This window comes from Pagrus pagrus (assembly GCF_965226575.1).
Source record: "Pagrus pagrus genome assembly, chromosome: 18".
In the NCBI taxonomy this organism is placed as follows: Eukaryota; Metazoa; Chordata; class Actinopteri; order Spariformes; family Sparidae; genus Pagrus; species Pagrus pagrus.
Window position 1 is genome coordinate 9,342,120 of NC_140202.1, and position 13,192 is coordinate 9,355,311.

Here is a 13,192-nt window from a genome sequence, read left to right on the forward strand (position 1 = left end):
CTAGTGTTCTTTTGAATACATTGCTGAAAAAGGGGAAAAACAGTTTTATGACTTCCTCACAAATTTTAATCTGAAAATCAGCTGCTGCGTCAAAGCACATGTAACCTAGACAAGCATGCTTCTTTCTACTGATTCCTCATGTTGTTCACGATTATTTAAAGGTGCACTACGTAGTTTTGGGGAAGAAAAACAAGATCTTCATTGACTGATTTTCTTATGCCTAAACAAACTAAACAAACTTTCTCAATTTTCATGATTGAATAAACTGAATTAACAAGCTGACCTTAAAGCACAACTCAATTTCACACTGTTGTACTTACTTTACATTTACATTTGCCAGAAGCTGCTACCTTTTTTAGCTTCAAACAATGTTCTGAGGACCTTATTTTCCTCTGAGAACAGCTTGTTTATTCATTCATGGAAAAAAATAATTTTGTCTGAGTTTGTACTACTACTTATTAACATTGCAAATATCAAATTTCCTCTACAAAACTACATAGTGCACCTTTAATGAAAAAATAGTGCTACTGCTCCTGAAACGTATCGTCAGTAGTCCCACCTTTAATTCTGTGACATCTTAACATCACACCACATCACCATTTCACACATTTGGATAATTTATGCCTAGTGGCTAGTTTGGCATGAAATAATTGATTTAGCACAGCTGCTTTGATGTTGATGTTAGCAGTGCTGGCTCAGGCCTGTGTGAGCTGACCTATCAGAGCATTTCAGACAGAGGTGGAATAAAGTGCAGCAGCACTGGACAATATGAGAAATCTAATGTTTTTTTTAGCACTACAGCATGTAAACATATTCTAGTAGTGACCCGAAATAAAATGATGAACCTGAAAATGACCACAGAGTAAGTACACATGGTCAAGTATTGTATTTGAGTACAATTTTGAGCTACTTCACTACATTTCAGATGCAAATACTGTACTTTTTACTCCACTAATGTACTTAAAGCAGCTACGATCAGACAAGTTCACACAAGCAATGTCAATGTAAGCAGCTGTTTTCAGTGAAAAGCTGGTTCAGTTAGCTGGTGAACATATTTGAACATTAAGCAGCTAAAGTCCAAGTCAGCATGTCCCTCAGGAGTTGGTAGAGACCAAAAACAAAGCTAAAAGACAAATCATTTTATGAACTTTTGTGAACCTCCTGTGTTTTATAGGTTCTTGTGCATGTAGAGGATCTTGAAGAGTCAAACTGACAGATGCTCCTCTCTCTCACAGAAAACTCTGCTCCTGAGTGTCTCATCAGTAGTCCTGCCTTTAATTCATTACTTTATGACATCGCACTTTTTATGTTGAATAGATTCCAAGCAGGAGGGGAAACCTTGGCCATCATTGAGTAAAATATTTATCTCACTCAGTCCTTATAGTACCATATAAGTCTGTTTATCTCCAAGAAAAGAAGCACACCAGATAAGACTGCTGTTAAATAGGAATCCCAACATGTAATCAGTGAGAAAACACCAAGGCTGTGACTGAACAAACACGTCAGGAAACATGTGGGCAAAGATCAGTGGTTACAGAAATGTTATAATGTGCTTGAGAAAGTGGAACACGGTAGATCACATAACCTTTTATAACCATGATGAATCTTTAACTAATGAAAACAATTACTTAGTCATGATGACTGATTTACTTTCTGCCTGTTTTGAGCTTTCTTGCTTTCGGCCAAATTCAAGCAAAAACAGACAAAACACTGAAAATGCATAGAGTCACCTGCAATATTATTATCTTAGATTTATTAGTCGTTTATGTTCTTTAAATGATAATGTGCTAATACATTTTGTTTGTCTGTCAAGCCCTCAAAACACACAAAGATTAATTGGCAAACAGTGTCTTTAGTAAGACTTTTTATCTCTGCACACACATACATACATACATACCCATCATAATATCCACACATTAATAAGCCTGTGTTCCCAGACAACAGACAAATAATTTCCTCCACAACTGGTAACTGGAAATGCAGGCTTCTGTGTAATCTCAGTATGCCTCTGTTTGTGCTCTAGTGAAGGTAACTGTGTGTGTGTGTGTGTGTGTGTGTGTGTGTGTGTGTGTGCGCGTGTGTGTGTGTGTGTGTGACTAATCCAGGCAAAAGACAACATGTATTATAAAGGAGTAGTGTAGTGTTGATAAGACTGGGTGGTACAAACCCAACCTGGATTTTGCTGGTTGTGGCTGACATAGCCTCACCTCTGCCAGTAAATATATGTTGGTCTTATGTGAACCTACCCAGCCAACCACAGCAGGAGGAGTTCCCTTTTTGGGAGGGAACATAAAAAAGAAAAAGTGGTTTGGTTGCCTTGTGGGAGACAAACTCGGAAACAATCACATTTTTGCTACATTTATGTTGTTCTTAATTCTATCGTGTACATTTTTTGCAATCTGTTTTGTGTCACATATTGCTGTTGTCCCTTGTTTTATCTCATGTGCCACATCATGACACATGCACTCACATGTAGATGTAGATAAGATCTGTGCAGTAAAGTTAAAACATTTTGTGAATAAACTGTACATTTCTGCAAAACGTTGTTGTTGTTGTTATTTTTATGTTCAACCTTTCATAAATCATATGCCACATAAGCAACCTGTCCAAGCTGCATGATGAAATGAAAAATGATGACATCTTTGAAGGGGTGAGGCCTCTGCGCAACACTGTAACGTTATGAGGGGTGTATGCCCTGAGTGAAGACTGACAGGCAGCCCCTTCTTCTACGCTGGTACTAATTCTGCCTTATTTAGCAGTCTGGCGGACTTTTAACCTCAAACATGTCGTTACCCATCACCTTAACATCTTATATCTAAAGCATATGATTGACAGACCTTGTTGTGAGTTACTGTATGATGCAGGATAGTGTGAAATTGATCCTGGGAGGTTCATTTAGGGTAAAACATCCAGGGACGTCGTCTAACGTAAACACGGAAGTACGGGCCGTCACCTCAGCTCCCTTCGCTTCGTCCTATCAGAAAGTAGGCGTCAGTACACAGCAGCGTGTCATTGGGCTAAAGTTTGTCCCCTCTATGTTGCTCATATAAATAACAACAGCCGACATCTGGGCTAGCATGTGGAGAGAATACCTGTTAGACAAGTGGTTTGTGTTCAGACACATTTAAACAGTCAGTGCACTGAGTACCTCATTGTCTGGTGTGTAAGCTAGGAGACAACACAAGTAGCAGCATGTCGGTCGACAGCGTGTTTAGGACCCGCTCTCTCGGTGTGGCCGCCGAGGGTCTTCCTGACCAATATGCCGACGGGAAAGCAGCGAAAGTCTGGGAGCTGTACATCGGAGACACGCAGAGTAGGACTCAGGAATACAAAAGCTGGGTGGTGTCTTTGCTGAAACAGCAAGGTGTGCGGAAAGTGCTGGATGTAGCCTGCGGAACAGGGTAATGCCAGGCAATGTGGCAGGTGGTGACATGTCTCAGTGTGGGCTGGCGTGGCAGTGAAGGTCTCACTTGAAACTTTGCTCAATTTAATGTATACCAATGTATATCAGCAAACTTCACAGCTTTAGTGCAAACCTTTACAAATGTGTACTATTTATACAACTGAATCTTTAATTCGGCATTAGTTCTTAACACCAAGTCCACATTATTTAAATAAAATAACTCAATGTTTTTCATTTCAGCTAGATACAGTGTTTTTTATTTGCAGTCACTGGTTTTTTAAAAGTTGCAATGCCAAATTATTTATGAGTGTATGCCCAATATTAGACCGCACCCAATCGTGCCTAAGGTGTGCAGTCCTGTTGAGGGAGTTGTGGAGCATGCGTACCAAGTTCAAATCTCTGTTACACTCCAGGGTTGTGAATGGGTGTTGCTGGTAATGTAGAATAGTATGAATGGTTATGCAGCTCCATAGCAGAGTGATTTTGTGCGATTTGAATCTCTCCACTAATCTAGATTTTTTTATTATTTCTCATAATTTCTCATATCATTCACTTTGTTCTGCTCAGATAACTTATGTATTAACAATGCTCATTTTGTTCCATAGTAATATGTTGGATTATCTTTATAAATAATTAAGTTAGATGGACTTTCCTGGAATTTCAACCCGCTGACCCTTTTACTCTGGACAAAATCCGGATTAGGCCAGGGAGTGATGAATGAAAGTGCAGAGTTGCACCAGCTGCTGTTTCACTTCCTGATACCTCCAGCAGCAGTTAGTGTATGGGACCATGAGCTGAGACAAGCTGAAAGTCTTTTTATGTTATAACTACGAAGGCTTACATGGCCTAGACAAGATGTACAGTATTGTGTGCCAAACAAGAAACTTGCTGTGGGAAGTCACTTGTGTATGAGAGCAGATACTGGGGCTAGTAGTTCATGAACTGGCTCAGGGTCGCTGCAGGGAGTTTTGACTGGTTCCCTGTGGACTGTTTACCTCTGCTGATAGTCTATCTGTGCTCTGGGACAGCAGCAAGGCCACTGGCTGAACTCAGACAAGAAGACAACATACACTAACCTGCCTGCCCCTCAGTTCACCTCAATAGATCTTTTTATCTAGGCCAGATTGTGCAATAATATCATTTATTTTATATTTCAGTTTAGTTGATCCATCTGCAAAATGTGCTCGTGAAATGTGTTTTTTTTTAACCACCTAAAACAGTCATTACAGCCACATCTATGTGAGTCATAAATATAACAGACCCAATAATCTTTATGATAACCTCCTCCAGTCAACAGTGCAGTAATTTGGCATCTCAAAAATAAACGTTGTAAAGCTTCATATCTCACAGAGCACTGGCTGGTGTGAGGCGTTCATACAGTGTGGAGACAGTCAGCGCACAGACTCTGACCCCATTCCATAGTGGCACGACCATCTGGGGCGATGTAAACAAACACGCTCATAGTGGAATGAGGTTACCCGAACTGCCTCACTAATTTTGGCTGTCTAAATGTGACGCAAGGCTTTCCAGTTGTGTCGTTATCAGATTTAGAGTCACCTTATGCAAGAGCTGCAGATCATGCCTGCAATTTAGGAAATAATCATTATGACTTGCCGACTAAATACCTTTGTTCGAAACCAAAGAGGATTTTGGCTTTGGCTTTTGTTTTGCCTTGAGATTTATGTTGCATAATTGCAAGTGAACCAAAGCTTGTAAGAAATGTTGCCCTAACCTCAAGTATAGGGTTTAATTTGAGCTACAATTATACTTTATAGTCTTACTGCACACAGACTGTTGTTTTCTGTATTTTTTTTTTTTTAACATAATTCTTTGCTGTTGCACTTATCCAGTTGTTAATCAATGCAGTGTTCTACCTTAAACCAGGTCTTCCATCTTAATTTAACATTAACCCACAAACTAGTTAGTTTGGAAAAGTGTGTCATTGCACAGGACAACTTGTGTTTACGGGGCATGTGTTGTTTATTTTGCAGAGTTGATTCCATTATGCTGGTGGAGGAGGGGTTTAATATGGTGAGTGTGGATGCCAGCGACAAAATGCTCAAGTATGCACTGAAGTCAAGATGGGAGAGAAGAAAAGAGCCGGCGTTTGACCAGTGGGGTACGGCATGTTTAATTTTGTTTGAGCATTATATTTTTAGTTCATGTATTCTCATAATCTGTAATTCCTGCCATGTTCATCAGGTGTATATGGATGGACAGATGGTTTTGTGTTCTGGGCTGATACCAGTGCTGATCACTACTAATGATGGAGGCCGATAATCAATATTAGGAATGGAAAAGTCTCAATTTAATACTGATGCCTCTGCATGACCCACATAAGCAAACGAGATCATCAGCAAGAAGATAAACTATTTCTATTTAGTTTTTCTTGACATCTGCCACCAGGTCCACGTGCTTGCATTTTTCCATGCAAAGTTACAGTGATTAGAATGTTAGCCAGTTAAAAAGAAGCAGGAGAAGATTTTTGTTTAGATAATTTGGATAAAGTGGTAGCACTACCACAGGGGCCTCCAAAATCAACAAAATATCAAAGTATAATTTGTGTTTCCATTTTTGCTAGTCTATACTTCCAGACCACTATATTTTGGAAGCAAATATTATTCTTCCACTACATTTATTTGATATCTTTACTTACTAGTTACTTTGCAGATTTAGATTATTCAGTGTTGACGGGCTATTATTTGTGACATGTAAATAATCTGACAGTGTTGTGGGCAGGACAATGAGTGAAACCACAGAGCAATACAGACATAATGAGCACTCAGTCAATTTCTGATGACATCCTCATGTTTTCCTCTTTGACAATTCTTTTCCATCTTCTCCTCAGTGATCGAAGAGGCCAACTGGTTGACGTTAGTAGAAGATATTCAGAAACCAGGACCTGGCTTTGATGCTGTTATTTGCCTCGGCAATTCATTTGCCCATTTACCTGACTTTAAAGGTACATGAGAGATAAAGGGACAGCTCTACCAACAATCAGTGTTTCCAATCATCTCTTTCATATTGTTCTTTCTCTGAATTCTGGATCACAATCACAACTAAATATCTGTCCTTGAATTGATGCTAATATTTTCAGTTGACCACAAACCACCAACATCAAGCCACCAATAATTAATGTGATTTCATTGAAGATCATCATCAAACATCATTTTGTTGATTGTGCGTGTTCATGTTGGTGATGTTGTTTTGCTCTCAGGGGACCAGAGTGACCAAAAGTTGGCCCTTCAAAACATTGCCAGTATGGTTAGACCAGGTGGGATCCTCATCATTGACCACCGTAACTACGACTACATCCTGGAGACCGGCCGGGCGCCACAAGGCAAAAATATCTACTATAAGGTAACAACTTAATGAAGTTGGTTACAGAGGATGCAAGTTGACATGTAGAGGGATCAATTTGCAACAGATCCAACCTCATTACCTGAATTTCTGCTGCAACCTTTCTAATTTATCTCTTACACTTGCAGCCTGGCACACAATCATTGTAGTTCTGCATGTAAAACAGATGAAAAATACACTTCAGGTCTACATGTGTGCAGCGTGAGTAAAACATGAGCCTATGTAGACAGCTGTATTGATTCAAAAGGATGCTTTTTTTGGTCTATTAGACACACATGAGATGGAGAATTGAAAAACACAGCTCCTGTGTACAGTAAGGTGTGCTTAAGGTCACAGCCCATGTAGTGTTTCCTCACTCTTTATGATTAGACAGTTAAAGGTGCAATATGTAAGAATTAACCACCATTCATACTCAAACATGAACATAAATTCATACTCAAACAAATAGACAAATAGAGGGCAACATATCACCAGAGTAACTGTCAGCTGTAGCTGCTGCTAGCTAGTTAGCTCAGTTAGCCATGCAGCTAGCAGTCCAGACTGGGAGTTCAGAGAACTGAGGGAGTGTTGGTGTTTTTTACCATTGGCATGGGAGCTTTAAATCCAGGATGGCTTAGGGCTAGCTTACTTCATTGCTAACTTCATTATATACATTATTTTTGCAACACAATACATGGACGTCATAACGTCAGAACTGTTCTGTTACATTACATTCGGTTAATAATTTTAGTACATTTGTGTGTCTTCAACTAAGAGTTCTTACATATTGCACCTTTTTAAGAACTACAATTGCCTTATACATTTTGGTTTGTGGAGGTTGTTGAAAACTCAGTGACCCTCTTGGCATGAACCCTCTTGTGGTTTCATTTTCTTTTATAACTTTTATGTTATAAGATTTAATTCAGAAAAACAAAAAGTTTTTTTCTTAAACTGTAAAAAGAAAAAAGAAAAAGTTAGTGCCTCCATTAAATATCTTTGTCACAAGTGAGTATATTGGCCAATGTAGTTTTTTACTACAAAATATTGTCAATAGCCCCAAAAATCAAGTTTCAATCGGGCTCAACTTCTGGCTTGGTCGAACTTTTCATCAAACTCAGTTGGCTGGGGTTTGTTTGTGGGAAGCCAGAGGGGGATCCCTGGCAGTAAAGCTCCTTGCTGTCAAATGAAATGAATCACTCGGTGACAACAATAACTTTGTTTATTTCAGTAAAGTAAAAGTAATATAATGAACTGATTTATCGTGTGTGGTTTAAAAAAAAAACCAGATTAAATTGTGCTGTTGCTTGTTGTTTCGTTGAAGGCCTCCTGGTGCATTAACTGTCTGGAGTAAAATGGAGGAGTTGAGCAGACAGTATTGTTCATGAATGGTTTATTTACACCATCACTGGCAGCAGCTGAGACCTAAATCTCTGTTCAGAGCCTGCCGGATATTGTAAGATTTACCATGAAATTGGCCCCAGAGAAACAGAAGGAAATGTGCATGGAATTGTTTGGTACATGGAGAGAAAAATAGATGATGTCAGGGGGACTGAGGAAGAAAAGCCATTTGGGAATATGGAAAGATAAGTGTACAATTGCCGGTTAAAATGATGTGTAGCATCAGCTTTATAAATAGTATATACTTAATGTGCTATAATATCTTGACAGCATTTGTTCAGGTTCAGACATCTAAAGTAATATTAAACAAGGCATCTTATTGGCTGAAAGATATCATTTAGAAATATAAAGAAACAACAGCAGGTGCCATCAACAATGAGCCATATTTAATTTACGTAATTTTCCTCCAAACAACTTCCATATTATTTAATCCAGCCAAAGGAGGAACTATCCAGCTGGAAGGCCTAAATATGAAGACTAAGTCAACAGTCGCGTGCTACATCAAAATCCACTTCTGATGCCTCTGTAGTCCCACAGTCTGCTCTCATGGTTCAACTCTGTGCTCAGTAACAGTACGAGCAACTTCCTGGTTTTGTTCACCTCAGTTCTGCTCACTGGTGGTCTGCACTGCAGAAAAGAGGAAAAGTTGTGAGAAGTACAGTATGTGGTGCTTACTACTCATCAAGATGTTTTATACATGTGCTTATGTGTGTTGTGTTACAGAGTGATCTAACTCAGGACATCTCCACCTCAGTGCTGTGGGTCAACAATAAGCCTCATATGATCACTCTAGACTACACCATCCATGTGCCCCAGGCTGCCCTCCACAATCTTCCTGAAGTCAGGTAGGTCAGCACTCAGAAGTATAAACACAAAAAAGAGGCGGAAGGGAAAATGCATCAATGATCATAATGGTGTCCCGTCATTGTTGAAACCACAAATGTTTAAACTAAACCCCAGTGTGACTTACCAAGGCTGGACAAAAGCTTAATTCAGTACAGTTAGATAGCTCAGTGGGCTGCTCTTTATTTTTTTAATGGCCTTTCAAGCTTCTAGGTTGTAGAAAGTCCTCTTTACAAACAGATTTGATTTTGTATGAAAGGTCTGCAAAGACTGTAATGTTATTTACATGTAGAACAGAATGCGGTCAGTGGTTCGACCAGACTGACAACCCTTTTCACACAGAAAAGACTCATTAGACTGCATTATCGCTGCAATGAAGGCTCACCTTTACAGCGTCTTTGTTCACACTGAACCAAGCAGCTGCAGAACCAAAAGAGACGTGACGGTAAACATCATGATGTTGACATCCGTGTGTTTTTTTTTGTTGTTTTTTTTTTACGCATTTCCCCTGGTTTCTACCTGTTAATCTAAACTTGTATCCACCGACTGTTTATAATCATATGGATGCAGTTATGAAGTGTTGTGATTGAGATCCTGGCCCACCATGCATCGTGGAAAGTACCAAAGCTCTAAATTACATAATTACATAATCTCCATCAGAAAACAGAGGACTTTGTCTGGCTTTCACTCGCGGGGAGGGATGCTGTTTTCTGGGGGAAAGTTCACTGAAGTCTCGGTTTGGAGGGCTCACAGTCACCGTGATTTTTTTTAATACATTCAGACATTTCTCATTTATTTGATGAGTGAAGGATCTGTTTAGTTGTCGGACTGTGAACACCATCAGACCGACACACCCCTGTTCTGCACTGCGGGCTTTTCCATTCACGTAGATGCCATCTCGCCTCCGCTGGGGCTCAGAGCGGAGTGAAACTGTCTCGCCTCTCCGCATCTGTAACTTTCGCAAAGATGGCGAGGCAAAGTATCAGCGCATGATTCCCGCACTAAAAGTGCAGTGTGAATGGGGCTAAAGATACCTCTGAGCAACAGTGGAATAAGAATAGAAGAAATCACCAGTCATTGTTAGCGATGTTACAATACAAAAAACTCACAGTATGATATCATCACATCTATAGTCATAAAGTATTTATTAGTTATTAATTCATTTCATATATTTATTATTATGAGGATGGTGGTAATTAAAGTATTTCATCAAGTTGATGCAAAAAATTTCAGTATAAATTTCAGTACAATTCCAGTATTGCCATTAAGCAAGTCTATCTTAGTAATTTAAATGGCCTCATACAGTACATGCACAGATGTGAAGGGAGAGCTACAGAGTAGTTACAACCAGGACAATTGAGGTTAATATGGCATGTGTCTTAACCTGTTAAGAACTACCCTCTATTATGGGTCTCTGTGCAAAAAATTACATGCCCATAATTAACAGAGTGTATCTCTGCAACTACAAGGTATCATAATAAAGGGAACACTTGAAATATTTGTTCAGATGTGTGCGTTTAAGTATATACATGTATGTCACTGGGTCTAAATTAATATCCGCTCAGGCTTAACAGGTTAACCACTTGCCTACAAGGACGTTCAGAAACATACAATAGTTAGGATGTAATAATGACAATCCCTTTTGAATAAAATGTTATCTTAAAGGCCTTGTCTTTAGTGTTTTGTATGTTTTGCATACAGTATGCTATTTGTCATACATTCTGGGAACACTTTTCAAGGACTGTCATGGGCTCTCCCAAGGGACTTGTTAGACACAATTAGCAGTAGCGTTATTCAGTGGTTGGAGGTATTGTAATATGTGCACACTCTGTTTGTCCTCCACAGTAAATTCCGTCTGTCCTACTATCCTCATCGTCTGGAGAGCTTCAAAGGTTTGCTGAAAGAGGCCTTCGGCGGCAAAATGGAGCACAGCGTCTATGGAGATTTCCAGACGTACGTACCCGGCCAGACCCAGGCCCCGTGCTACTTCATCCATGTCTGTAAGAAGACAGCATAAGAAGAGCGCAGCCAAACAACATGCTATACACACAGAAAAAGCAAAATAATAGCTCTCTGTCCTCTCTAGGTCCTATCATGCTTCAACAGTCTGTCAGATTTTGCCGAATTATATTTAAATATGTCTTAAGATTGTGTAATTTGAAATTTCTTGTAAAAAAAAATGAAGCAACAGGTTTTTTCTTTTAAGAATGCTGGAAATAGTTTAGCAAATTGACTGTTAGGTCCAAATGATGATCACACGGGCACTAAAATCATCCTGATAGTTGGTGACCATGTAGTGCAGTGCCAGTAGGTAGATGGCTATATTATCATTATGTAAGAAAACGTATTGACTGTGCATTTTATGATGTGCAAAGCTTCATTTTCTTGAATCATTTTAAAATGTTGAATGCTAAAATGTTTAAGCAACAGTCTCTTTGACTTTGCCAGAAGAAATTTGTTGATCTCTCTTTTGATATAAAACACATTGTGTTCGTTGATATCCCAAAATGTAACTGATCTAAAAAGGTCAAACCAAGTTTGAAAACATATTCCAATTATATGAGAGCATTGTTTTACCCACATCTGGTATATTCACAATGCCCTGCCTTTGTGTTTCCCTTGTTTCCTCCCTGCCTCCTTCCTCTCTGAACTCTGATATCCACACAGATCATGGTGCTGTACATTACTGATATTCCTCATGTTGGAAAATGTGACAGTGACGCAAAGTGCTAAGATATATTCTTAGGCAGTTGTTTTTGAAAGTCTACCACATAAGTCTTAAAAACACAGATAAAACAACTGTTCTCTGTGTCTCTATGCTTTTCTTTTTCTTTTATATTTTTGAGCTGCAAAAGGAAAAAAGGCTGATCTTATTCTGGCCAAAAACAGATCAAGAGATTTTCCACTAAAGCCTGCTCTTGAGAGAAATGCCTCAACGCTTCTCATACTTGATTTTTTCATGTGGCATTGTTGTTGTCTTCTGAAGAACTGATTTCTTGTTTCTCTTATTTTGTGAATAAGGATTTACCTTATTGGAGCCAAGAAGAGCCTTTATGTTTTCTAGTCACTACTACTAATGAACCTACAACAGACCAGAAGTTTGTGTCAGCCAATAAAAACTAATGTCCTTTTGAGGATTAATCCAAATCTACCGACAGGAGAAAACAATAGTGACTCTATAATGGGATTAGCAAGGAAAAATGCATTACAGTAATAACTTGGAACACCCAACATGCTTTAAAATTGTACCAACCAAAGATACTATTAAAGTGAAAAACTTGAATGTTATTCAATTGTGCTGCACAGTCCATGTATCAGATAGAAGAGATGGTGGAAGAATCGTTTATTTCGCTGTACTATCCAAGTTCAAATCCTTTTTGCTTTGATGCCAAATTAAGAGTGTTTTTCCCCAGAACGAGAAAGGAGCTCTAGCAGAGAGAAATCAAATATTATCACTACACCTGCTGTTTGCCGAAGCAAGACCACATGGTGCATTCAAATGCTGTGCCAGTGCCTCTTGTAGAACAAAATCTGCGGTAGTTTGTGATTGAGTTTGACAGTAGGTGCAGAATGTGGAAAGATCGCTGAAAATTTTTCACAACAGCCTTATTATGTTTCCTTTTCTTTTGAAAGACAAGTGTAAAAACAATTCATAATTGACAATGATTATTGGATTTATTTTGCCTGAAATAAAAAGTTATCTGATTGCTACTTTTCAATTTTTAGTGTTGTGTTTCTGTTACATGATAAACGGATATGTGCATACAGTCAGATTTAGGAGTCCACAGGGATCATCATACATAACACAGCCTTTTTTAAATAATCAGAATCAGAAATACTTTGTTATCCCCCAGGGGAAATTGTTTAAAATGTGAGTGAACATAGGAACAATCATTTTTTACATAGTTTGATCGATGTTATATGTAGGTGCGTTAAAATTGCTCATAATTCGACATCATATTTTAATATATTTGATGACCCAGTCTAAAAAGATACCCATCTGAGTCTCTAATCTTACAATGGAGTTTTGTTTGTATGACCTTATCTTGTACTAAGCAGCGTCACAATTCTTTAAATCCACTATCCGATTTGATTTAATTCAATTTCAAATTAAACATGTTAAAACATAAAGGCTTTAACATGTTAACTGTCACTTACATTTTGTATGGTATCAAGTGTGATCTGACCTCCTTGGTAAGGGTGGAGTTA

The 13,192-nt window shown here is 38.7% G+C and overlaps 1 protein-coding gene across 1 annotated transcript; it reads left to right on the top strand.

Annotated features, from left to right (window-relative positions):
* Positions 1 to 2,982: 2,982 nt before the first annotated feature.
* gnmt (glycine N-methyltransferase) lies at positions 2,983 to 12,702 on the top strand. Its single transcript, XM_084380728.1, has 6 exons — positions 2,983 to 3,401; positions 5,395 to 5,522; positions 6,252 to 6,365; positions 6,621 to 6,763; positions 8,864 to 8,985; positions 10,829 to 12,702. The coding sequence occupies exons 1-6, from the start codon at positions 3,193 to 3,195 to the stop codon at positions 10,998 to 11,000; spliced, it is 888 nt and encodes a 295-aa protein (XP_084236854.1). The 5' UTR covers positions 2,983 to 3,192; the 3' UTR covers positions 11,001 to 12,702.
* The last annotated feature ends 490 nt before the right edge of the window (positions 12,703 to 13,192 follow it).